The following is a 27,523-nucleotide window of genomic DNA, read 5'->3' on the forward strand; positions in this document are numbered from 1 at the left end:
GGTGCAAAGAAGATATTACCTCTCCCACCTTGACTGCCCCTTTAAACAATGAAGTCACCCCTCTGGCTCTCTAATACCATAACAGATCACGTTGTATCATGGGCAGATCTGCCACATCTCTCTTGCTAGAGACTCTCTCAATAGAGCAATAGTTCAAGTGTCTCCCCTCTTGGGATGAAGAATTCTGCAATGTAATTTCAGGAGACATCAAAAATCTCCAATCACATTGGAGGCAACACAAAACAGGGGCGTACCATGGAAACCGTTACACAACCTTAACTACAGGCATTGCTGCTGCCAGCACTGCCTATAATATGTAAACCTCACTCATTCATGTTTCTCCCAGCTTCACAGCTCGGAAGGAGGGAGTTTTAGGCTTGGCTCACAGACAGTTTTGTACTGCTACAGCTCTGTGGGGTTGGGGAGCTGGTTTGTTACCAAAATAGTTACAGCTGGTATGACCCTGGTGTGGAGGCAGTTATAGCAACCTAACAGAGCCTTTTACCAGAACAACAACAAGGAGTCCAGTGAGTTTATTTTCCTTCCCAATTAGGGTTAGCTCTACTGGTCTAAAGCACCTACCTGGGCTGTAAGCTCCTTGTAGGGCGACCAGACAGCAAGTGTGAAAAATCAAGACATGCATGGGTGGGGGGTAATAGGAGCCTATATAAGAAGAAGACTCCCAAATCGGGATTGTCGCTATAAAACTGAGACATCTGGTCACCCCAGCTCTTTGTGGCAAGGACTAGGGGGCGTTGGGCAGGGCAGGGGGTGTATGACTCTGCACCACGGGTCCTGGTCCGTTACTGGGGCTGTTCGGCGCTGCTGTGATACGCATGGTAAGTACATAATAATCATAACATATGGCTCCAGCTGTGTCTGCACCAGGGCAGGTAAAATGGGACGACTTCCGTGTTGCTTAGATGCTGCCAAGAGGCAGATACTTGACTCTGCCAGACCAGGGGTCCCACTGAAGCCCCCCAGGATGACTCACCAGTGTAGAGACTGGCACATGGCCATCTGCTTGCAAGATCAGAGCCTGATGCTGAAACTAAAGCATCACAGTCGGCTACAACAGAGTACCGGCTTTACAACGGCGCCAATGGGAAGGCCATTACAGACCTGTCTAACCCATCCATGCAGTTAGGTCTGGCCCCTCGCCCGGGGCAGTCCAGTGCCCAGGCCTTGCTGTGTGAGTGGGTGCCAGGCTCCACCATGCGGGCTGAGCAAGGCTGCTGGCCATGGGGCCAGTGGGTGCAGTTGGGCCAGGCAGGTTCTCAGGAGTCGCGTCCCAGAGGTCTGCCCCGCTCCCAAGTGCGGGTCCAGCTCCCAGTGGTCTCTGCTGCTCACCACCTGTGGGGCCCTGCTCGCTTCCCCAGGGCTGGGCCGCCTGAGATAGGTGCAGATGCCAGGCCGGCCTTGGCCAGTGGAGGGGGCAGCGCGGGGGGCTCAGGCAGACCCCACCAGACACGTGGTCCTGAGGGAGCCTGGCCCAGGCTGGCCCCACTTCTGCTCCGGCCTGGCTGATCACACTGCTCCAGAGGGGCCAGCCCTGGTCACGCTGCCGGCTTAGCCCGGCAGACATGGTGAGAGTGCGGCCGAATGCAGGGCTTGGGGGAGTGGGTCTTGGGGGGGGTGTGGGGAGGGGGAGCTGAGCAGCAGGGGAGGTTTGTGTGTGTTGGGGTCCTGGGCAGTGGGGAGAATCTGTGTGGGGTACTGTGCAGTTGTAGTGGGGCTGTGGGGAGGGGCCTGGGCAGTGGGGGGGGTCTGTGTGGGGTACTGTGCAGTTGTAGTGGGGCTGTGGGGAGGGGCCTGGGCAGTGGGGGGGGTCTGTGTGGGGTACTGTGCAGTTGTAGTGGGGCTGTGGGGAGGGGCCTGGGCAGTGGGGGGGGTCTGTGTGGGGTACTGTGCACTTGTGGGGGGGCTGTAGAGGGGGCCTGGGCAGTGGGGGGGCTGTGTGGGGTACTGTACAGTTGTGGGGGGTTTGTGAGGGGTGCTGGGAAGTGGGGGGTCTGTGCGAGGTACTGTGCAGTTGTGGGGGGGCTGTGGGAGGGCACTGGGGGGGTCTGTGCGGGGTACTGTGCAGTTGTGGGGGGGCTGTGGGGGGCACTGTGTGGGGTACTGTGCAGTTGTGGGGGGGCTGTGGGGGGCACTGTGTGGGGTACTGTGCAGTTGTGGGGGGTCTGTGGGGGGGTGCTGGGCAGTGGGGGGTCTGTGCGGGGTACTGTGCAGTTGTGGGGGGGCTGTGGGGGGCACTGTGTGGGGTACTGTGCAGTTGTGGGGGGTCTGTGGGGGGTCTGTGCGGGGTACTGTGCAGTTGTGGGGAGGCTGTGGGGGGTCTGTGCAGGGTACTGTGCAGTTGTGGGGGGCTGTGGGGGGCACTGTGTGGGGTACTGTGCAGTTGTGGGGGAGCTGTGGGGGGTCTGTGCGGGGTACTGTGCAGTTGTGGGGAGGCTGTGGGGGGCACTGCGTGGGGTAATGTGCAGTTGTGGGGGAGCTGTGGGGGGCGCTGGGCAGTGGGGAGTTTGTGGTGGGCGCTGGGTATAGGGGTCTGCGGGGCGGGGGGGGGGGTGGCACGGGTAGCAAAGACCCGGAACATTCTCCTCTCCTCACCGATGGCTGAAGGGGAACCAGCTCGCGTTCCAGGACTCCTGACTGCTCTGGAACGTTAACAGCCGGAGGGATCCCGCCCCCCAGGGCTTATCCTTCAGGAGAGGAGCCTGCATGTACCTGTGTTTACCCATCAGTGTCCAGCCCCGGTGCAGTGCCGAGAAGTGGCTCTTGCTTGCTGCGTCACCTGACCCAGAATCAGATGAAGGGAGGTGGGGAAATGACTTGGGTGGAATGTGCCTGGATTAGGAGCCGTGTTGTATCTGGCTGAAGCTGGCCCTTGGAATGGGGTGGGGAAGGCTGCCAGCCCGGAGAGCGAATTCCTCTCTCTCAGGGTTCGTGAGAGATCTGAGCCAGGCTGGCAGGAGACGCCTTGTCCCAGACTGTTCTCGCCCGGTTACCTTAGCTCCCACCTAGTGCTAACGGGCGCTGAGCTGAAACCGGAGACGGGCGCTCGGAAGATGAAAATGTACGAGATTTAATTTTGTGCTCAGGCACGTGAGACAGAGGACTTGGTCTTTTGAATCAATTGCGCTGCATGAAGCACTCTCCTTCTCCGGTCTCGCACAAGCCCAGATTAGAACTTGAAAGGTCATTTGGCTCCAGGGCTAGTGAACAGAAATGTCCAGAGGACCCTGCCGGCTGGGAAACAGAGGCATCCAGAAGTGCAAAAGGCTGACCCAGTTTCCATCAGACAGCAGGAAAGATTCATCTCCCCTCTCTGTCCTTGCACTGAACCTCCTTCCACTAGGAGCCACTGCCAGGAAGTGGGAACTTGGGATCTGGAAAATGGTATTCAGCTGCATTCAGTCCTGCAGGCTGCCATGCATTCCCTTGGCAGCTGGGAGGGAAGTGGTAGTGAACAGGGTACCAGATCTTAGGGGAGATCCTACTGAAGACACGCAGAATGGGAGGCCAAACAGCACCTAGCAATTGCCATAGGGTCCATCTCGGCCCAGCGCTACTTCAGAGGAAGGTGCAAGAAACCCTGCTGTTACCAGGTAACTTGCTCCCAGGGAAGTTTCTTCTTGGCCATCAATAGAGAGACACGGGCTTGTGCCCTGAAGCAGGAGAACTTCCATCCCCTCCAAAACCCTGGCACAACTCTGGAGCTTTCTGGTTACCCAGCAACACCTGTCCCCCATCCCTACCCCTCAGCAAGACTCTCACACTCCAGAATGACCCCAGCAGCAACACCCCAAACCACTGACATCCGACTGACCCACCAAGGGGTGCACATGCTTGAGCTGAATTTCGATGCAATCTTATTTACTGCACCCTCTCCGCCCTCCTTCCCATGCCCCTTCTCGTCACATTACATCTTCTATCTCACTGCGAGCTCTCTGGGGCAGGGACCTCGGTCTCTCTGTTCTGTAACGTGCCTGGCACATTTCTGGGCACTTGACATGTAATAAACCATTCTAACAACAGAGGGGCTGCACCTCTCCTTGGGACGGCAGCAGGATTCTCAGAATTGCACCTGCAATTTAAACTCGTTCCAAGCACTCAGAGAGCACGACAGCTAAAAGGGAAGCCCTGAGATTAGCTGGTGACTTGGCCGTGGGAGATTTGTGTTTCTAGCTAGGCCTCCAGCTGCTCCCTCTTGTTATCACCGATTGGGTTTCAGCCCCGCCACATGCTCTACAGAGCAGGAACATGAGTTGCTCCAAGAGGTTCCCAATTAGCCCTCACCAGGAGAGCAAGGGCATTTTGGGCACAAGAGTCAAGTTAAGATTCAGCACAATAAACATGGTTCACTACGGCATTCCCTTCCATGTATGATCAGAAACCAAGGGCACTGCTGCTCTGGGGCCCAACCCTGGAAGATCCTGATTTAAGGCCCAATGCTGGAAGGTCCTGAACACTTCCGAGAGGTGCTGAGCAACCTGATTTCCAAAGGCTCAGCACCCATCTCTGGGGCAGACTTTCAGCGGACACGTTGGGGGCTGGGCTCTTTTAAAAATCTGTCCACTTACCTTGGCAGTTATAGGTGCACTGGGTGCTTTGGAAGAGCTAAAGAAATGACCTGGCCCCTGTTCCTATGGTAACTGCATAACCTGGGATGTATTTATCCACCCAGCACCCCGGTAAGGTAGGGAAGTACCATACCCATTTTACAGCTGGGGAACTGAGGCACAGAGAAACCAAGTGACTGCCCAAAGGTCACACAGGGAGTCTGTGGCATTCCCAGTCCAGTGCCTTATCCACAGGACGTCCCTCCCTGCTGCTGCTTGGAAAAGAGAGAGGGGAAGCAAAGAGGCATGCGGGGACAAGCAGGAGCCATCTTTTCATAGGACGGACTTGCCATGTACGAATTGCTTCAAGCTGACAGATTTCTAAACAGCTCCTGGCCAAAGCATCCTTTTACCCTAATTGGACGGTGTTTGGATGTTGGAGAGTTTGCAGAATAAACGTCTCCTCCCCAAGCTCTGATGATAGGCAGTTTTAATAACAAATCCTGTGTTTTTCCATATGGGAAAAGTTCCCTTTCCCCAGGAATTCCCGGCCTTTCACAATTCAGGGGAGGGACACAGAGACACACGTGCACATGGCACTGCCATCCTCTCAGCCTGCACAGCCCCCTCTTCCTCCCGTCAGCCTCTTCCTGCTCCCTCCGTGCGATGTGATTTAGAGGAGCTGGCTCTTTGGTATATCGCTCCCACCACCGAGAAATACCTGCTGCCCAACATGCACTGTACTGCAGGCAGGACCTGAGCCGAGCCGCCGTCCCAGCTGTCCACACAGGCTCAAGGTTACAGATTGCACAGAGGAATTCTTCCCAATTCAGAATGAGAATGACCTGAATCTCACGGAACAATGTTCTCAGAAATGGCACAGAGACAATGACCGGTGGTTACACTGCCCGTACCCGTCCTGGGACACAGTTATGAAAAATAAGGAAATGAACCTAAAGAGAGATGGAAAGGAAACACCAGTAGGATGAGAGGAGAGCGGAGGGGGCTGGGGATCAATGTCAGACAGTCACAGGGTTTGGGAAAATTGTATTTAGGGCCATGTTTTAATAGAGTTCATGGCCAGGTTTACAAGGCTCAGCTCCTACTCGGGTAACTAAAGAAGGGCCAGATTCTCGGCAGCGGGGCGGCTTGCAAATGTTGACAAACCAAACGCTGTCATGGCATGCAGCTGCAGAAGCACCTCAAATTCTTTCTAAAGGGACCTGAACACACACACACACACACACGCACCTTCCTTCGATATAGTCACTGCTTTGTCCTCCCCCTAGGACATGCCTTGAAAACTCCAACAGGCAGGCGCCTTTTCTGTATCCGAGTGAATGTATCAGCCTCAGGATATGATGGAGCTGCCAATGGCAGAGTCAATCGGAGTTATGAGCCGTATCTTCCACTTGTGCACCGTGCCTTTAACCCCTCCCCGCAAAGAGAATAATTGGTGATCGTTTTGATGTGGAGGAGTGGGTGGAACCTGGGTGGGAGATGGCAGGACTAGTGGGTAGCATGGCAGTCGTCAGAACTCCTGGGTTCCACTCCCAGCTCTACGAAGGGAGCGTCGCTAGAGCAGGAAAACGGAAACTTGAATCCCGAGGTTCTGATTCGCCCCGTCCTGAAGACGGGGATGAAACCAGGTAACAGGCTCCATGTATGAACTTAAATCAAACTGCAGCCCATAGCACAGGCAGCTGGCAGGCGAGAGAGGTCTGCAGGTGGTGGGAATCTGCAAGAGCTGCCTGGGATCTGTCTCAGGTTAAACCAGGAAGCCCGGATTCCTGGGTTCTATTCCTGCCACGGACTCCCCCAGCCATCGGGCTCAGTCAGGTCACTATGTGGTATTACAGCTCACGCCACTTCACTGGCAAATGGTAACAAATTCACGTACGTTTCCGGCATTTTACTAGATTCTGCTCTTGACCAGAATTGGGACGGTGCTGCTTAGATAGGGCCAGGCAATGCTTAACCTAATGGTTACATTTCAGAACATACAGAATACCAGCGAGCAGTCACACCTTGCGTGTAATGGAATCAATCACCCTAGAAGGTATCTTACGGTGGAGATAGGAAGATGCCATCTCCAGCACATAGATTTACTGTGAAATAAATGCAAGGGGTGAAATTCTGGCCCTGCTGAAGTCAATGGGAGTTTGGCCATTGATTCCAAATGGGGCCAGATTGTCACCCAGGGTTGCTAGCTCTCAGAAGTCTCACAATAGCTAGTGTCTCTCTAAAAGCCCCAGCTCCTGGAGTCATGTTATTTTGTGACAAATTTCCTGCCCTGCAAAAAAAATTTTTCCTCTCCTGAATTGGGACAAAAAGTCCAAATCTCAACATTTTTCACAAACCAAAAACCTGATTTTTTTTTTGGTCTTACATCAATCACAACATTTTGTTTCAATAAATCTGAACTGTTTTGTTTGGATTTCAAACTTTTATTTAAAAAAAAATTAAAACAGAACATGGCAAATGTCTATACAAAAAGTCATTTTGTAAAGATCAAAACATTTCATTCCCCAAAGTGTCAAAATGGGACATTTTCAAACTCCCCCGCCCCAATTTAAAAAACAAAACAAACAAACAAACAGTTGACACTGACACGTTCCCGCGGGAAGTCTCGGCTGCGTCAAAAAGGTATTTTCCAATGAAAAACAGTTGTCAGAAAACTCCCAACCAGTTCTAGTTTTTAGCTCTTGTGGTTGCAGAGAAACGCCTCCCCCCTCCCCCAATGTGATCCGAGTGTGACCTAAAGGTTCAAAATCCAGATGGCAAAAGGAAGAACCCCAAACAGATGACTATTTTTTTTTACAAAATCTCCTGGCTTTTGAAGACTCGGTGGCGGCCGGCATTAATGGCAGTCAGGTCTCCCTTTATTTCCTGAATGAGTTAAACCCTCTCTCTTTTTCTTTGCTGTCACCCTTCTTCCCTTTCTGGGTCGGAGGCTCCCTGCGATCAACGTAACCCGACGTGACACAGGCGGCAAGCGCTCCAGCATGCCCCTTCTCAGCAGCATTACACGCTCCAGTCCCCAGCTGGAACGTCAGCAGGGACATTTGCTCGCATCCTCTACTCCCCCTCGCAGCCCAATCAGAATTCTTGATTCCACGACACCCTAGCATGACAGAGCCCCCCCGAACCACAGCAAGATGTCTGTCCCCTAGCCCCACGTGAGGATCACAACGCGGGGGAAGGTCTGCTGTGCAGACTGGTGTTCGTCTCGTCCCAAACCCATGTGCTGTCTCCACTCATTTCCCTTGCAGGGGTTTTTCCAAAGGGCAGAGCCAGTGACCCAGAGTTGCAGAGCAGCCCAGTGTAGCCACGGGGCTCTCTTCTGTCAAGCTGATGCAAAGAGCGCTCAGCCTCAAACGCAGGCTGCTTTGACACGGATTCTCTGCTTCCTCTGCCCCTGGCCAAGAGGCCCAGGTCAAGCTTCACTGGGGAGCAGGAGAGAAGAGCTGGCAGGCCCCTGGTGGTCTCTCAAGGGCTGGCCCTGTAGGCTGCAGTGGTGCTGGATTTAATGACGCGCTCTGCCTGTCTATTTTATCTGCTAGCTGGTTGTTTTAGGTCAGGGTCTCTGATGGTCTGTACTTAGCCACCTCCGTGAACAGACTAAACAACACAGGAGGCATGAGAAAGGCGGCTCTGAAGTGCTGGGAAAGCTGTACTGCCCTCCCACCCCCCTCTAAGCCTGCAGGGTTCCTACAGACTAGGGGTACAGCTGGCATGATGGGGTCCTGGTTCATGACTGGGGCTCCTAGGCACTATGGGAATAAGAATAATAATAAATGCCTTGTTACCAGCTGGGCTTCCAGAAAATCCCACCTGCTGATGAGCCAAGTTTATTGGGTAAATAACTGGAGTGGGACCATGGGGTGTATTTAGAGGAGCGGGGATACTAAGGGAGATTGGGACTTTTGGTTCCCCCCGTCCTGCAACATGAGAATGGGACACTCAACAAAATGAAAAGGTGGGAGATGAACCAACCTCCCAAGGGGCATTGCAGTCGCAGTGTATGTAATTAACCTGCTCTGCCCAAAGGCCAGGGCCTGTGCAGGCAGCAGGATGAGAAATATCCCGTTGAGAGTCAGATCTCCTGAGCTCTGACCTGCTCAGCCCCCATGTCCTCCAAGGGTCGCCAAAGCCTGGCCCAGCGGGATTCTCGGAGGACACGACCAGCTGGGTTCCTCTTTGATACAACGCTGCAGACCACAGAAGGTCCAGACCCCAGTCAAGGCCCGGGACCCAGTGCGCTAGGCACCGCAAGTCCGGGACTGTTCCTGCCCTGCGGGAGCTTACCACCCCGGCCTGACTTCCGCACTAGCGCAGGTAGGAAGGCTGATCTCGTGTCCAGGGCACTGGACGGGGAGTCAGAGAGACCCGGGTTCCGTTTCCAGCTCTCCCATGGATTATCCCACGGTGACACAGGGTCTGTGTGTGTCTCGATGCCCCAGCTGTAAATCGGGGCTGGTACTTCCTTCCTCACAAGGGCGTGGGGAGGATTCAATCCAGCTGCAGTGAGGCGCTCAGCAGAAGGCCAGGTAAGCCCCTGGACAGAGAGGCTGTGCCTCCCTTGCCAAGAAAGTGCCATTATGCTGACTAGCTACATCCCATGTGGGCCCCGAGGGGAGCATCCCTGCCCCCCACCCCGACCTGCACAGACACTAACAAGACCAAGCTATTGTCTCTTATTTCATTCCTTTGCCAGGCTTGGCAGCACCTTTTGCTACTGACGTAATGTGACAAGGAGAAAGCAGTGAACTAAGCTCAGATGACATCCCAGCTAACTCCCAGGCCATGGCTGCAAACAGGGTTAGACAGAGCAAGGAGAAAGAAGGAATAAACACCCCAGCCCCTCTATCTGCTGAAATGCCCGGACTTTGCCAGCGACTCCTGTCCCGACACAGCCGCCATCTCAGGACACTTGCAGAATGCCAGAGGGGCCTTCTGTACCCCTCCTCTTCCCCCCAAAACCCAGACATTGCTAGAATAATGAATCTTATTCGCCCGTCCTAGCACTTCATCGGTCATGGAGCTGGAGCCAGGATGTACAGTCCTTGCGGCGCAGCCTGGTAACGAGGGAATTTTTTGTTGGATCAGAGGGAGACTCAAGGGCCGATAAGATCATATCCTCCCCTGCACTTCCTCCCACTTCTGTCTTACTCCCAGCCTCCAAACTCCTTACGGGGTCTTGACCGAGAATGCCCCTTTTTGATTGCACATCTTAATCTGTAACCACAGCCATTTCAACCACCAGCTAATTAGCTGGAAATTGGCTTTTAGAAATGCATCCCTAAAACCAACCCCAGGTTCCCTGCACCTGGGACGGGTTTGGAGTGCCTGTGTTTTCAAGGTGGCCTCAGGCCTGGTAAACCAGGAGTTCTCTGGGATTTCATCCCATATAGCCTCAGCATGTGGTTTCATTCCCTGCATTCACACAAACCACTGGTGCAAAGATCTGACTTGTCTCCTCAGAGGAATGCAACTTCGTGGCGGGTAACTAGCTTCTCAACAGAGGAAAGGAGCATGGCTAATCCTGACCTGGGGCAGAGTCAGGAAGGAGGAGGAGGTAACTGTCAAATTCTAATTCTGTCTCCTTCACACCCTGAGGCAGGCTCTCTCCCCTCCTCATTCCCCCCTACCCTTTTTTTTTCCTTTGTGGAGGGGAAGGAATGTTTCATGAAAGAATGGAAAACAATCCCCTGATCAGTTCAGCCTCTATTCCAGGCTCTGTTTAATTTATAAATTCTAACCGAGTCCAATTTGTTACAGCCAAAGAATAATTGACGGAAATTAAAAGGGAGGAAAGAATTTTAAATTGTGGCTCTTTCACCGTTCCGGTGAAATAACTGATTCAGAGCAAATTAAGCAGGTTCCTTTCCCTCCCACCACTTTGGCCTGCACCTGTAGCAGCACGCAGATCTCTTGCTGCAGCGCCTTCTCAATTACCTACCATTGTTATTCATTATTTCTGTAGCACTCAGAGGCAGTGCAGGGGCTAAGCTGTGAACACTCAGCAAGAGACAGTCGTTTCCCCAAAGAGCATTAGACAAGACTGAGTGGGAGGGGAAACTGAGGCACAGCCAGGGGAAGTGACTTGCCCACAGTCACACAGCAGGTCAGTATCACAGCCAAAAACAGAACCCAAATCTCCTGACTCCTAGGCCAGTGCCCCACGCACTAGACTGCAGTAAGTCTCTCTGAAGAGGGATGAGGCACACACTGAAAGAGACCCGGGGATTTAGAACGCGGTTTAGCTCAGGGTTTCTGACTGTCCAGCGAGGGGCCAATGCAGCCCTGCAGTTCCCTCCTCACTGATTGCAGGGGGCGGGGGACATGCCTGCAGACTGCACTGGGCAGGCTGCCTGTACTGCATGCAGCCCCAAGCAAATTCACATGGGCTACACCTGGGCTGTGAAAACCTGTCTGTGCACGTTTAGAGACAGATGATGAAAATCTACCCCAGTCAATGTCTGTCTCAGTATTTACATGCGGGGTCGGGGTGCACTGACAAAGCACCAGCGAGGGGTTTTGGTTTGACTTGTCTAGCACCTTTGGCAAGTAACGTTACTGGAATAACAAGGTATCCTGTACATGGCACGTGCTATAGGTACATGGACACCGTCCAGTCTCCGCTTGGCCAGTGTCCTAGCAGTGTAGCCCCATTGACTTCAATGCACTTCCAGTTTACACTGGTGCAAACAAGAGGAGGATCAGTCCCATTTACATACTACCGTTTAGTTACCTGCAGGGCAGGGTGCAATTCGCACCACACGGCCTGGCAATGGCCCAGCAGCAAGGAGCTGCTTTGGGGGCGAGACTTCCAAAATGGCCCAGATATATAAAACAAATAAAGAACCTGCCCCCCCCCAACACACCCGTAGCGATGGGGAAAGGTGACCAGGCAACAGGACACACAGAACAAGCCAGGACCATATAGCTGCACTTATGCAATGTAGCATGCACTACAATGGTGGCTTTTTCGCGTACTATCGGCCCATCGTGGCCCTGCCCACCCTGCTCTCAGCCAGAGCACAGGTGAGTGCTCTGTTTATGGTGGAACAGGGTTCATGCACGTGGAAGTGGACACAGGCAGCCTCAGAGGCGTGTCTGTACAGGAACAGACATTTAGAACAGAGCATCATTCTGTGCCTTACCGGCAGGGCTGCTGCTGGTAACACTCTGACGTCGTCCACCCTAAACCGTCAACCGGCCTAGATACTTGTCGCACTCAAGTCCTCAGCTCTTCCAATCACCGCCTGAGTTTCTCCCCCTTTGTGTGGCTATTTAGGCTGGAAGCTCTCTGGTGCAGGGCTACAACTAGGCTGTGTGTCTGGACAGCATCCAGCATAAAGGGAACCTGGTCCAGAGGGTCGGGAGGTCTTTAGGCACAGCCATAAGACACATAATAAAGGATCCCAATCACCAGAACCAGAAATGGCAGTGACCCCCGAACCCCGCACTGTGCCCATGGAGCATTCCAGGTAAGTTCTTTTTGAACAAACCAACCAACCAAAGAGGCTTACAGGGGAGGGGGGCCAAAGAGAAACATTAGAATACCTTCCCATCATCAGCCTGGACTTCTGATACAGCGGCACACAATGACCTGCGGCACCAGCCTGCAGAAATTTCATTTTAAAATATTTATCTGTATTACGGTCGCATCTGGAGGCCAGAGCTCCATTGCGCCAGGCCCTGTACAAACATCCAATTAAAGAGGCAGTCCTTTCCCACAGCAGAGGGAGCTCAAGGAAACCATGAGATGATACTGGTCAGCATGAAATGCAATGGTCACAGCTAACCAGCTGCCTAGCCATTGTCCAGGGCTGTCCAGGCATCACAGCGAAGAAGAGACTGAAGGAGGAACTCGAAAGAGGACCACGAGGTGGCTTTGAGAGTCTGTTTCAGGGCTGAGACTTCCAGAGGGCGGAAAAGACCTTCAGACCCAGGGAACCCAGCTCGGTTCTCCCTCTGATTTGTAAAACAGTCAGCAGCTCTTCGCTTTTGAAATTTTTCATCAAATTTCTGCCTAGAGCCACTTTTCACAGAGCCTTGAAAATGGAGTTTGTAATGGCTGTACAATTATGTAGCACTCCTCTAGGCTTGCCCCAGAGCTAGACGGGCAATGGTCAATGCTTGGAATCAAATACACATTTGTAATTATTATTTAATTGGATTTTTATTTCTCGTTCTAACCTTTCATTGTAAATCTGCCCCTCTGCCCCCCACCAACTGTACTGCCATATTCACCTAAGACAGACAAACACATAGTAAGACTTACTTTCCTACCATCTAGCTCTGAAGAGGCAAAAGAATCCAAGAGATCTATTCAATGCACAATTCCAGTTATTAGCTATAGGTTTAACAATCATGGATCAATGATGAAATGGACCCACCTAAGAGCAGGGCTGGATTAACTCTCCTGTGGGCCCGGGGCTATTAATGAACATAAAGCCATTCTGTGGTTACATTTCAGCCTTAAAACATACAGAATACAGTTAAATTAATTCAAAATAGCCAACTTCTTACCATAGAACAGCTGTTGTATTAGTTTCTTTCTGGGAGGGAGATTGGGTGCAGGAGGGGGTGCAGGCTCTGGGAGTGAGTTTGCGTGCAGGAGAGGATTCTGACTTGGGGCAGGGGGTTGGGGTGCAGGAGGGGGTGCAGGCTCTGGGAGGGAGTTTGGGTGCAGGAGGGGATTCTGACTTGGAGCAGGGGGTTGGGGTGCAGGAGAGGGTGCAAGCTCTAGAAGGGAGTTGAGGTGCAGGAGGGGCATCCAGGCTGGGTCAGAGTGTTGGGGTACAGGAGAGGGTGTGGGCTCAGGGAGGGAATTTGGGTGCAGGAGGGGATTGTGATTTGGGGCAGGGGATTGGGTGACTCAGATTCAATTTGTGATGCACTATAACCCCCTAGATCCTTTTCGGCAGTACGACCAATTAGCCAGTTAGTCCCCAGTTTGCAGCTGTGCATTTGATTCTTTCCTTCTAAGCGAAGTACGTGGCACTTGTCTTTTTTGACTTTCATCTTGTTGAATTCAGGCCAATTCTCCAATTTGTCAAAGTCGTTTTGAATTCTAATCCAGTCCTCCAAAGGGTTTGCCACCTCTCCCAACTTGGTGTCATCTGCATATTCTCCATTCCATTATCCAAATCCTTAATGAAAATATTGATTGGTACCAGACCCAAGACTGACCCCTGCCGGCCCCCACTAGATACCAGTTTGACTGCAAACCATTGGTAATGACACTTGGGAGTATGGTCTTTCAACCAGCTGTGCACAATTTCATCTAGACCACATTTCCGGAGTTTGCTTATGAGAATATCACGTGGGACTGCATCAAAGGCCTTACTAAAATCAAGACATATCACGTCTATTGCTTGCCCCCTACCCACCAGGCCAGTAACTCTGCCAAAGGAGGAAAATAGGCTGGTTTGGCATGATTTGTTCTTGACAAATCCATGTTGGCTCTTCCTTATAACCCTACAATCGTCTAGGTGCGCACAAATTGATTGTTGAATAATTTGTTCAGTATCTTTCCAGATATCAAAGTAGGGTCTATAATTCCCCAGTCCTCCTTGTTCCCCTTCTTAAAGATAGGAACTATGCTAGCCCTTCTCCAGGCCTCACCCATTCTCCGTGAATGCTGAAAGATCATTGGTAACAGTTCTGAGACTGCTTCAGCTAGTCCCTTCAGTACTGGGAACAGTGGGAGAGGGCTCTTCAATTTGCTATCAGGAGCACAATTTATTAAAAATTTCAAAAACGTTCAGGTTTGCTTGAAATATTTATTAGTAGAAATCCATTATTATCCATCACTTGGCATCTTTACATCAAGTTTGCTCTAGCTCAGCCAGAAGATATGGACTTGATGCAGGAATCCCTGGGTGAAATCCTCTGGCCTGGGTTATACAAAAGTCGATAGTGATCCCCCCATCTCTGAAAGGGGCTGGCAGCAGAGGAAACGTGGTCCAATAGACTCACTAGCATAGTCTTTTAAGATGCCAGCTGAGCACTGAAATTAGCAAATGGATGTTCTCCTCGAGACTTTTCCAAGAGTTAGCCCCCTCTGATGGAAGTAACTGCTGGGGAAATTCATCCCAAAGAATATCAGAAAAAGCAAGGTTCTAGCATTTGATGAAGAGACCCTGAAAACCAAATCCCACAGCTGAAATGGGATGGAAAATGATGCATTCAACATTATGCTGAGAACGCATCCAGATTAATTCTTTCCTCCATTAAATCCTGGCAATGACAGAAGAGCAACATACCCAGGTTTTTAAGGTAGCTAATAATGGAGAGGTAAAAACAGAAGCCATTTGTGGGGAGATAATAGTGGTGGTTGTTTTTTGCGGCATCCACACATAAAGATGTTTTTCAGAAAGCGTTATAACTGCAGGCCCTTTTGCAGATGGATAGGAAGATTATTGGTTTAATGAGACACTTCTCTTCTGGAGAGAACAGAAAGCATTAGTATGCAGTCAATTAAAAGCAGCCAAATAAAATATGGATCAATAAACCCCAAATGTTTTCAGAACCCAAGCATGACGCCACCCAACGATTTACAACATGGCTTCCTGCTACCACGCACCAGCCATTTCCGACTGACCCCATCGCAAAGGGGCAGTGCTGCCCTCAACCACACTCCTAGACACTCCGTTTCCAGTCCAGATGACTGATGCCTTTCTATAGTGGGGGTCCAGCGACTCGGGCAGCTGCACCACTGCAAACCCGCAGTGCAAACGACAACGTTTCACTTTGCATCAGTTGAGCCCACCCCTGCTTGAGACCGAGGTAGTCAGCTGTGGCTTCCCTGGTCTACACTGGCTCCGCTAATGCCAGTTGTTGCGGAGTCCAGGCTAATCCGAAGTACACGTCACTAACGTGCCACAGTGGTGCAGTTGCACGGCTGCAGCGTTTTAAGTGGAGACCTTCCCAAAGGCAAAGTGCCTGATTCAATGTGCACTGAAGACAACGCGCCTCCTTCTGCTGACTTCAATGGACATTTCAGCCAGGCGCGTAGGGAGCTGCCTGCCTGTAAGCACATGGGTCGTCCCATGGGAGTCAATGAGATGCACTCAAGTCCCTGGCTGGACTGGAGCCTCAATGAGGCACACTGCTGCTGCAAAGATCTTCATCACAAGCCATCAGCTTTAGTACCTGCACAGCAGCGCAACTCGTTCAGCCGCTAGCATGGGGCAATCAGCCCCAACATCTGCCTGCCCAGAGACAATGGGGCTTAGCGCCATTTTGAGCCTGAAGAGAATTTAAAGTTTTGCTGACTTTGAGTGCATTTTATTCCATATTCTATTAAAAAAACCAACACAGATTTCAAAACCTCGAGGGTTCCTGCCTGCAGCAGTCAAGACCAAAATCAAAAAGAGTAAGCGGGGCAGATCCACAGCTAGTGTAAACTGTCGCCGAGCCTTTGACTTCAGTGGAACGGCGACAATTTGACCAAGTGGTAACAACGACAAAGCCTCATAAAGGCTTCAAAAGCCTTACCTGAAATGCAGCTAATAATTCCCACCCTGGTGGAGAAGCTTGCACGACCCATCCATTAATGCAGTCAAAGTTACTCCGCACTTAGGCTAACTCAGAACTTTCATGGCCAGTTTTTAACTCCATATGCTCGCACGCTTTTGCCCTAAGGAAATGGAATTTTTTAATTCTAATCCTTTAGATATTCAGAACATTCTGGCTTTGAGGTTTCACCCTCCCTCTGTGTGCTTCAAAACACCGCTTCAGAAGAGGAGGACACTTTACACACGTCAGGAAGTAAACAGAACTCAAATAAATATGGCTAACAGAATATATTCTAACAAAACCTTTGCAGTCCTTTCCAAAATTTCAGGGTACCCCAGTGGAATACGATACTATACAAAGGGTTCCATTAAACTACCAGGCACTGACAGGATACAGTACGTTACTGCACAGTGCCCTTTGGTGAGAAATTTTCTGGAGTAAAATTATTCTCGCTGTTTTGTCATTGAGATGGAATACTGAAAAATTAGAGAGGCAAAGGAAATAGAAAGAACAGGCAGGTGGTGGCGAATAAGGGAAAAGATCCAGAGGAAGTGTGTTATCGTGTGCCAGGATACAGAAGAGTTTGTATTTTAAAATTTAAAAAATAAAAATACAAAGATTTCAGAACATTAGTTACATATTTTAAGCATCAAGGATAAAGGCAAGCTATATTTTTTAAACCTGCTTTGGCTAACAAATATCCTAGATAAATATCCCGAGAACTGTTACTTGTTCCAGAAATACAGGGAAAGACAGCTCACGAAAGATGGATTATGTTTCAAATGATTAAAAAAATTAAAGTGATCTATGCAAGGCAGCTGACAAGCAATGCCGTAGTTCAAAAAACCCAGCCAGATGTGCCAGTTTAATAACATCCGTGTTTCCGTGGATGCAACTGTCTTATAAAACACACACAGACATAAACATGCACATGTACATGATATAGTAACAGTCTATAAATATATATATATAGAGAGAGAGAGGCAGAGAGCAGGAACCATCCTATACGTACCAGCTGTACAGACACCCATAACACTGACGACAAAAACAACAACGTAAGACATGGGAGTGAAATGAAAATGTGAAGCTGGGTCATTTAACGGCGTGGTGGAAAGTTAACAATGATAATGATAAAAGCACAGAACCAGGGCTCCCACGTCTGCAAGCGAAACCAGGCTGGACGCAAGTGTTCCAGTTCACTTTATTTGTCGCTGCAGCTTGACTCAATGAGCCTTCTGCAGCCAAAAAACACCAGCTAACCAGCATCAGCAGAGCTTCCTGCAAGCTTTTGAACTGTGTTTTCTTCAAAGCCTTTGCCTGTCTTCTCCCCCACCCAACCTCATTTCAGATGAAGAGCACAGCACACGGGCATCACATTCCAAAGAAGCCGAACAGAAACAGGAGGATGCGCCAAAGTAAAAGCTGACCCCCAGATGAAAAGAGAGGACAAAATAAAGCGCACGTCAGCATGCAACCTGCTTCTCATAGCCCTGGGAAAAATCAATAGGCTGCAGTGAATCAAGCCCAGCTTGAATCCCACCGGTAATTAAGATTAAAAGCTGAGAGCTGAAGAAACAGGTTGCGCGTGTGTGTCTGGGGGGAGGCTGACCATTCTGAGGACGGATGGACTGATGCAAGACTTAACCCGTTCTAATAAAAAAGATACAACCTCTGTTCCAATGGGTTCTCAAGGGATGGAAATGGAGAGGGATCTGAATCCACTTTGCTTGTAAATTGCAGTTTAGGATTGCATAGTGCTGAGAGAGGGGCTCGGAGAGGTTCAATAAGGCAGAGGATACGCAGGTATCATGCTCCTATAACCAGGCACCATTTCCAAGCCAGGACTTCCTAAGTTCCATGAGTCTCCAAGGCTCGTTCCTGACAGCACAACAGTTCACATCAATGTCTTTGTCACTATTGACCCTCAAGCCTTTGGCCAAGCTCACGAGGGGGATGCACTTCGGGGTCCGTAACCTTAGTTAAACTGGCCTCAGATCGAGAGGAAACAGGGCAGTTTTTACAACTTGCACCTTGATTTGATTTCATCTTTCTGGGCTCACAGGACTCTATAAAAGCCCATTGCAGGTGGCTGTAAGTAAAGGCTGCACTGTCTCTGCACTGAGGAGTGCACCTGGGACGTTAGCAGCACAAACATGCCTGGACTTCCCCGAACCATTCACAGGTAGACATTCGTGGCGCTCTTCCTAGTTCGATTTCTTTGCCATCATTGCTGCAAAACTGGCCAACCCCCCAGTGCTTTGTGCAAGCTTTTGTGATGCCTGCGTAACACGCGCCCACGAGAAGCTTCTCTCTAAACCTACCCTCAATTTTCAAGCCATAGCACAAGCTGAGCTAACAGCTTTCCCACTTCACGCTGATTAAAAAGCCGACTGCGACAGGAATCCGGGGAGGGGACTGTCCAGCTTTCAAGTAGCCGTTACATAAAAGACCACCTAGCAGGCTGCCCGTTGTTGGAAGCATGAGGAAAGGAAAGTTGCATTTCACTTACCTAAAAGCATTTTGCTCTGGCTGCGCTGCCTCCTCGCCACTGGTATCCCCCTGCGTGTATTTACTAATGCAGCTGCATGGATTGCCAACAGCCGCCTGCTCCAGAGCAGCGTGCCGCACAAGTGCCCCCTTCCTTGGACTGATCCACTTATACCTCAATTAAAAGCTTAATGCTCTACCGAGCCGTGCCCTAAGGAGGGAAACGCCACACTCCCCCATTCACTGGCCCTTCCTTAGCCCAATCAGAAGGACAGATGGGGAGTTAACAACTGTAGCCTCTCCCAGCTGAGGTCCCGGCACACAGAGATGAGGTATTAACATGAAACTTGGATGGGAGGGGGTATCAGAGGAACTGGAGTGAGAATGCCCTCTCTCTCATGGGCTCACTCACGCTCTCTTTCCTTTCCAAGAGGAGAGAACACACAAGCACTCTTCTCTCTCCAACACTGGCTCAGAGTAAACCCCGAGGCTGCCAAAGCAAAGAAACTTTGAGCGGGAGAGAGACACACCCCCAAGAACCGCTCAGTTCCTCACCCCCTGCTAGAGCCCATAACATCCTCCTCTTTTAGGGCCTGTGTTGTTCCAGGAAGGCATGATGGAGAGGCCAAGGGCAGGTGGTCAGATTCCAGATCCACCTGCTAAGCTTTGCTCCTTGCTCTCTGCAGTGTTGCCAAGTCTCATGAGTTTGTCATGAGTCTCATGATACTGATTGTTTTCTTTAAAGCCCCAGCTCCTGGAGTCAGGTGGATCTGTAATGATTCCAGCCTTCATTCTTAAAGAAAAAGTACATTTCCAGCCCACGTGGCTGTGGAGAAAGCTTCAAAATCTGACCCCAGTGCCCCATAAAGGCTCAAAGAGCAGAAGGCAAATAAAAGAACACCACAGCTATTGTTTTTACAGAATCTCATGATTAAGGCTACGATTTAGTCGGGTATTTTAAGTAAAAGTCCTGGACAGGTCACAGGCAAGAAACAAAAAGTCACAGTCTGTGACTTATACCATAAATACCCCTGATTGAGTCTTGGGTGGCGGGTGCTGCTAGGGGGGAGCTTGTGGCACCAGTGGCGGGCGGCACTTTGGAGGGGTCCGCTGCCAGGGGGGAGCCCCAGGGCCAGCCACTGCTCCGGTCACCCTGCAATCGCTGCTCAGGCGGTCGCCATGGCCAGCTGCATCGGCCACTACTCAGGCAGCCCCCAGGGCCAGCTGCCTGGGGCTGCCAGAGCAGCAGAGGGTGTGGCTGGCCCCGGGCTGGGACTGATCCAGCAGCAGCTGGTGTGGCTGACTGTGGGGTTGCCCGAGCAGCTGGCTGCAGAGCCGTTCCAGCATGGCCGGTGTGGTTGGCCCCGGGGCCAACTGCTTGGGCAGCCCTAGGGTCAGCCACACTGGCCGTTGCAGAAGTCACAGAGGCGCAGGAAGTCACGGATTCCGCGACGTCCATGACAAACACGGAGCCCTACTCACGATTTCAAAACCAAATCTCATGATTTTTGACCAGCTGCTCGGCGATGCTGTCTCTGCTCAAGAGCCCAGGAATGATTTGGGTTAAGGCTCTTCCACAGCAGCATGCAAATGAGGCCAACCAGTCTCCTGACCCCACAACCACGTCCATACTGTGGCCAGCGCGGTGGGATTACTCACAGTGGGCAACGTGAAGCGGGATGTATTTGCAGGATGCAGGGCTTAGCCTGTGCACTCACTGGGGCACTGTGTTTGTGCAGCGCCTGGCACACGGGGGTTGAGACTAATTTCTAACCCCACCACTGCGCCAGGCCAGTGGTTCCAATCTGCCCAGTGGGAGCCTTTGCCCACATTTGCACCCTGTGTCGACCACGCACACAGAGGACGCTGGCTGCCCGCCATCATCTAAGGCCCCGTCGCTTCCTCCCTCCCCCGTTTGAAAGGCAGCGTCCAAGAGTCACTGCAAAGATAAGACGAGGAGCAACAGCAGGTGTCCCCCTCACCGCTCCCCATCTGCCAGCCAGATGTGCTCAGGATCTAAGAGACGAAAGGCAGGGACAGAAGCCAAGAGGAGGGGTTTGGGCTCAAAGGCTGAGCCAGACGATGATTATTATTAGTGCCTGCGGACAACTCCATGAGATAACTGCTGGCAATGTTACCCAGCGACTCCCAGAGCAGCTGGTTGGCTACTGCCAGGACACCGGTGTGCTACCAGCGACAGACAAACAACTGTGAGGATCTGCAGGCAGCGCAATCCACCCACCCAGCCTGAACAAAAACCTGGTACTGAAGGGACCAGCCACAGCTCGGACTGCGACCGTTCTCCCAGACACCGGTGCCCTGGCAGGGTACCCAGCAGCTCTGCCAGACACACACACTCCCATGCACCCTGCTTCCGGCTGCTGTCTGTGCAATGCTGGTGATTGTGCAACGTGACTCAAGATTCACGGCTTTATCCCCTTCCAACTCCTCGAGGCGCATTTGTGCCCACCAAGGCTACGCCCAAAGTCCCCAAAGAAAACCTGACCGCGGAACCTTCACTCAATTCCGCCCTGAGTCCCTCTCCAGCACGCTAAGGTTTGCCTGATTATCAGTGTCTTTGGGGCGCACGATTCCCCACTAACCAGAAAGGGAATTAAAGCCAGACATGAGTGGGTATCAATCAACCTACCCAGAAATAATTAGAAACTATTGTCCTTCAGAGCAGCAAGATACATCACACGCTGACTAGTGTCTAGCTTGTCATGGCCACACGGGGCCTGGTTCTGTTCCCTGCTGCTGACCCAGACACTTCAGTGAGCCCCTGAGGGCGCATCTAAGGGCAAAGTGGAAAAGTGCTTGAATCAGAGCTGCCGGGTGCCCTTGAGCAAGTCCTTTCTCCACGCCTTGTGTCACAGTTTAAAAACACAGGCCTAGCCAGAATGAAACAGATCTGAATTCCTTCTGGTCCAGTAGCCCGTCTCCAGCAGTGGCCAGCACCAGATGTTTCAGAGGAAGCTGAGCCCTGCAATAGCAGATGGGGGTAATCTGCCCCCCACATTACAGCTCATCTTGGTCTTTAACAGAGATTGGTTTCAGTCCTGAAGAACAAGGTTTAATATTCCTTCAACATTTTTGTTAGCATTGATTCTGATAACTCCAGAGATTCTCGCTATCCATATGAGAGTCTTGACCCTTTTTGAATCTTGCTTCGTTCTTGGCCTCAAAACTCCCAGTGGCAATGAATTCCACTGTCTAATTATGCACCATATTTCCTTTCACCAGTTTCTCCATCTGTACAATGGGATAATGACACTCATCTTCTTTTGCAACGAAGTGTTTTGTGATCTAGGAATGAAGAGCACGAGAGAAGAGCTGAGTTTAAATTTTTTTTTTTGTGGAAGATCAGATAATTGGGAGAGTTTGGTAAAAATGTGCCTCTTTCAGTTTAAAAACAAATGCAAAGAACCAACCAACCAACCAACAAGAAGCCAAACTCTTTTCTGAGGGCATCCATGGATACATGCAGCTTCATTTAGAACAGGTCACATTTTAATGCAAACGCTAAAATTTTTACATTTTGTAAAATGCCTGAAGCCACTAGAAACATTTAGCGCAGTGCAGTTCAGTTTGGGTGTCTCTGGGGTTTCTCTTTTCTTTAACTCAACTGGACGTCCAGCTGATATTTGGGAACCGTCAGCAAGTTGAGATGGCAAATCCAAGCACTGCTCTGTAACAAGAGGTCATGGCAACTAATTGCTGAGGAATGAATGCAGCAGCATGCTGAGCATTAGTGCATCGCATTGACACATGCTGAGTAAGGCAGCCTCGACTATCAAGCGCTGGGGACCGATCTTGACATATGAAAACACAGGCAGCAACTGGTCTGAACTTCAGGATCATTCACACTTCCCCTGTCTGTTTTGCAGGGAACTGGGCTCTGATGTAAAAAGCGTTAAGAGCTGGAACTGCCCCAGGACTGAATCAGAAAAACGTTTACAGGCTCCTGTGTGCGCATCTGTACACCCGCACGCACATGGTGCGCACGCACAAGAGTTAGTGACAGTAAATTTAGACTGGATACTTGCTAATCTGCCATTGACAGCTGGCCCCTGATGGCCTGTTACCAGGCCCTGCCCCTTGTTGGGCTATTTAAGTTTAATATTAAGATGCTTCATGTCCTTGGCAATGACTAACATAAGCAAACATTGAAGCTGAAAGAGGACACAGAGGGTCACAGATTTTAAGGCCAGAAGGGCCGATTATGGCTTTACAGCCCTGCGGTGTCTCCAGCTTTTCCATGCTGTGATTCTACCTTACAGGAGATGATAATGGAACTTCCTCCCATCCCGCCACAAAGAAAGGGAGTGCGGGTGGCATCCCACCCTGGACCTGTTCATAACTGCCAGGGGGTTGACACGCTCCAGGTGACAATCCATTAGCTAGTCTGACTCCTGCCTCTCACAGGCCATAGCATTTCACCCCACAACTCCTCTGGCAGATGGTATTTCTCTCTCCTCCTCCCTAAGTGAACACGCAGCTTTGGAGTCGGGTATCCACTGGGACGAAGGTTGCAAACCGGCCCTCGGCTACTGCCGTGGATTTTCATCTCCATCCGAGATGTGACTTCTAATAAGTTTTATATTTTTAGGATATAGCTTTGGAATTGAGAATGGACTTGCTTTGTGTCTAGGGCCGTTCACTGAACTGCTTGTCTCCTGAGATATTTCATACCTAGATAGAGATTTCCTCTCATGCCAGGGCGTGACTGATTGGAATTGACTGACTGTGCTTAAAATGGATTCAAGGGCATCTGTCATAAACAGATAGCTAAGGGTTAATGTCTCTTTCACCTGAAGCACCTGACCAGAGGACCAATCAGGAAACAGGATTTTTTCAACTCTGGGTGGAGGGTTTTTTGTGTGTGAGTCTTTTGTTCTTGGTCTTCTGCCTGAATCTCTCTCAGCTAGAGAAGGATTTTTTCTATTTCCTGCTTTCTAATCTTCTGTTTCCAAGTTGTGAGTACAAAGTTGGTTTTTTGTTTTGTATTTACATGTCTATAGTTGCTGGAGTGCTTTGAATTGTATTCTTTTTGAATAAGGCTGTTTATTCAATATTCTTTTAAGCAATTGACCCTGTATTTGTCACCTTAATACAGAGAGACCATTTGTATGTATTGTTCTTTCTTTTTATATAAAGCTTTCTTTTAAGACCTGTTGGAGTTTTCTTTAGTGAGGAACTCCAGGGAATTGGGTCTGCATCTCACCAGGGAATTGGTGGGAGGAAGAAGTCAGAGGGAGATCTGTGTGTGTTAGATTTACTAGTCTGACTTTGCATTCCCTCTGGGTGAAGAGGGAAGTAATTCTGTTTTCCAGGACTGGGAACGGGGAGGGTGGAGTCCCTCTGCTTAGATTCACGGAGGTTGCTTCTGTGTAGCTCTCCAGGAGCACCTGGAGGGGGGAAGGGAAAAAGGATTATTTCCCTTTGTTGTGAGACTCAAGGGATTTGGGTCTTGGGGTCCCCAGGGAAGGTTTTTGGGGGGGACCAGAGTGCCCCAAAACACTCTAATTTTTTGGGTGGTGGCAGCAGTACCAGGTCCAAGCTGGTAACTAAGCTTGGAGGTTTTCATGCTAACCCCCATATTTTGGACGCTAAGGTCCAAATCTGGGACTAAGTTATGACAGCATCACATGTGGATTTGGGGAGGGCAGATCATAATAGGACAAGGCTGCACTGAAGGGGCTGGACTCTACGGACCAGCTGCAGAAATAAGCCTATCGCAGGTAACAGTTTCAGATATTTTTATTGCCCTTTCTTCTGGCCCTGGCATGACCCAGTCACGGAAGATGGTCAAGGCCTTGCAGGTTGGTGTCCCAGTGAAGGAGAACTCATTCATGCACAGGTTGGGCACATCCTTAGTATAAACTTGCTCTATTTACCCACATGCACCAGTCTTGGAACGAGACAGTCCAACAGCAAAAGCAGGGTAATCCCATCTCCCAAAAATCTCAGTCCATCCCCAACCCCCAGGTCCCAGGCAGCAGCTGCACATCCAGAACTGACCCGAACCACATCCCAAGGTGGAGAACAAACCCTTCACTACCCACATACCCAAAAACTAACACAACGGCTCAGATCTTCAAAAATATTTAGGTGCCTAACTCCCCTGGGATCTGGGCCAATGTCTTCCCAAGACTCAAAACTAGCTCACACACTAAGGAAAGGAACTTGGAAGGCAACGTCTAACAGCGCCACCTGGAGGTGCCTGCCATAACATTATGGAGGCAGCAAACAAGAGAGCTGGGGCAGTGCGGGGGAGACAGGATAACAAGTAATGTAGGAGGATGAGTACAGGTTTTAGAAGATCAGTAACAGGGAGATTCACAGCTCTCCCCCTGCCCAGCAAACATTACGTTGCAGCTTACTGTCTGCATTCTGGAAGAAGGGAATTTTTGGATTGGGATAAGCATTTGCAAAAACACCCCCAAACCTCACTGCTTTTCTAACTTGCCTAAGTGCGTCTGTTACAGAGGAGCCTGAAATCCAGGCAAGCAAAATTCAGACAAAATGGGGCAGGGGGGAAGGCAGCAGCAATGAAATGTTTCTTTAAAATGTCAGGGAATTTTTGGATGAAATGAAATGGTGCCTCTTTGCTCATCTCTAGCCACGTGTCTCTGTGTCTCAGCGGACAGCACGGCTGTCACAAGGGTGCGTCTGCACTCTGAGCTGGAGGTGTGAACTGCAGCTCAAGGAGATGTAACTTATTCTGACCGAGCCACAGAATAGCTCCCACAGCCGGAGCAGCAGGAGAAGCTAGCGGCCCCAAGTACACGCCCAGTGTCTCAGAGGCGTCCGTACTTGGGGTGGCTAGACCCTTCCCCTGTTGCGGCTAGCCTGTTTTCAGTGCACCAGCTCAATCAGAGCAAACACAGATACGGCTCCTTGGGTTGGGAATTACACCCCAGCTCAAAACGCAGACATAGCCACAGCCACAGAGAACGGCTGGGCCCAGCGCGAGCACACTGGGGGAGAGGGAGGAGGCAGTTTAGCAAAGCAGTGCATGAGAACAACGCATCCCTTGCACGAGACTGACCAGCTACTGTCACTACAGTGGGAAGACAGGCTGGGATGCATAGGAATCCTTAATGCCGTTCAATTCCGCAGGCCCTCAGTGACCCCCAGGTAGCCCCACGGACTGCTGTGGAGTTGCATGGGGGTGCACAGCTGCCGATAGCCCTTGGAATGAAAGTCACGTTTTGCACTACTCCATCTGGGCCCAGAGTTGTCCCCCAGATGGTCACATACGTGGGGAACACATCTGGAGACATACCACCACAGCGGATAACACATCCCCAGGCTAAGTGCCGGGAACACATTACCAGCATGTTGTAACGCACCGGCTATATGGCACATGCTGCAGAATGGGGCTCTCCTTGACTGCACTGTGGTGGTGAGCAGCCTGCACGTGCAGTATGGCCCCTCTCAGCAGAGTGCTGCACACACATCCTCATGCGGATAAACACGTGGAGCACACGCCCTTTGCTAGGCCCTGGGAGGCTCCCTTGGGCATGCACTGCAACACAAGCACACAACAGGGCCAGTTAGAGACCTGCAGGGACAGATGCTGGTACCCTGCTCACAGGGAGTGCTCCTCATTTCATGAGCAGTCCCAATGACATCAGCGGTATAAGGACAAGCATGAGAGGTTCAAGAATCTGGGGTGAAATTCTGGCCTTACTGAAGTCAAGGAGCGTTTTGAAATTGACTTCAATGGGGCCAGGATTCTACCCTGAATTGTTAATTTTCAGATGCACCTTCAGGGAGGAAATCTGGCAAACGTTAACTGTAGACCCTTAGATTCTGCAAAGAACTTGCAAATGCAGGAGCAAAGAAGGGGTGTGGGGTGTGTGTGGGGATATCCAGCCCACAACTTACTCAGGTTCACTAGTCCCCCTCCAGGCGGATTTTGTTATTTGAAGAGTTAGGGTATAATTGAGGAGTGAAAGATGTTAGATAGCATCAAAATTAATACATCTGAAAGATGTATAGTTTTTCCTCTTTGCCTCTGTAATTGGAAGCTCAGTCATAAGCAGAACAACTCAGGCGTGGAAGAAAATGCTACAGTCTTTGATCACTGAAAGGCCAGGAAGCCAGACTGTGACCTTTCCTGCTGGAGTGTAGACCAAGTGTTTTTAAGATAACATGTATTAAGGGTTGGGTTCCCCCCTCTGGGGGTTTCCCACACAGAAGATGAAGGACCAAGCTCCCTGGATTCCCAGAGGCCCTTCCAACTCCCCTTTCTCCCTCAGGCACTTCCCAGGGTTTGTAGATTGATGGGGCACCGAGTTTTTGAATGCTTCAATAAGTGTCCTATGACCAAGTCCTTTTCCCCTAGAGTAGATCAGTGCTCCGCACCACCAGACCACTTATGGCTATTAATGTTCTGATTATTACTATTATAATTAGTAACAGAATTATTTATAATACAGCAGTGCCTCAAACATCCCACTGGGCTCCATACATAGAAGACAGATAACCCTTCCCCCCTAGGGTTTGCAGTCTGAAAGGTTCACAAGGCACTAGGGCTGCTGTCCCGGCCAAACTTCCAGACTGTGTCATTACATTCTGCCTCCCTAAATTCTCCCTGCAGTTTTAAGAGCAGCGTCTCTTCCTCTGGTAAATGGAAGCTTGATCCAAATCCCACTGAAATCAGTGGAGACTTGCATGGACGTCAGTGGGCATTGGATCAGGCCCTGCTGTGAGTGGATAAACACTTGCCATGTTTCACCCCAGAGGTGGCCGCGGTAACCCCAGTGAAAAGTGAATTAGGGTGAAAGACACTATATTGATGTTAGATTAATTACATTTATGAATTAAGAATTAAAGTTATGAACTGAGAGGGAACTGGGGGACATTCCTTTTCCACAGTAAAAACAGAATTCCTTATTGGATTTACGTTGGTTGAAAAGGGGATTCTCAGC

The 27,523-nt window shown here is 50.5% G+C and overlaps 1 protein-coding gene across 3 annotated transcripts in view; it reads right to left on the minus strand.

Annotated features, from left to right (window-relative positions):
* Positions 1-27,523, minus strand: part of LOC127040445 (zinc finger protein 385C-like) — a 153,301-nt gene that overhangs the window by 58,260 nt on the left and 67,518 nt on the right. The window contains exon 1 of one of the 3 annotated variants that reach the window (XM_050934609.1): positions 18,607-18,833. The exons of the other annotated variants lie outside the window; for them this stretch is intronic. Within the exon in view, the coding sequence (XP_050790566.1) occupies positions 18,607-18,616 (10 nt within the window). The 5' untranslated portion in view covers positions 18,617-18,833. Of the gene's footprint in view, positions 1-18,606; positions 18,834-27,523 lie in introns of those variants that run through there. 3 annotated transcript variants of the gene reach the window in all.

The sequence above is a fragment of the Gopherus flavomarginatus genome, chromosome 25, assembly GCF_025201925.1.
Source record: "Gopherus flavomarginatus isolate rGopFla2 chromosome 25, rGopFla2.mat.asm, whole genome shotgun sequence".
Lineage (NCBI taxonomy): Eukaryota > Metazoa > Chordata > Testudines > Testudinidae > Gopherus > Gopherus flavomarginatus.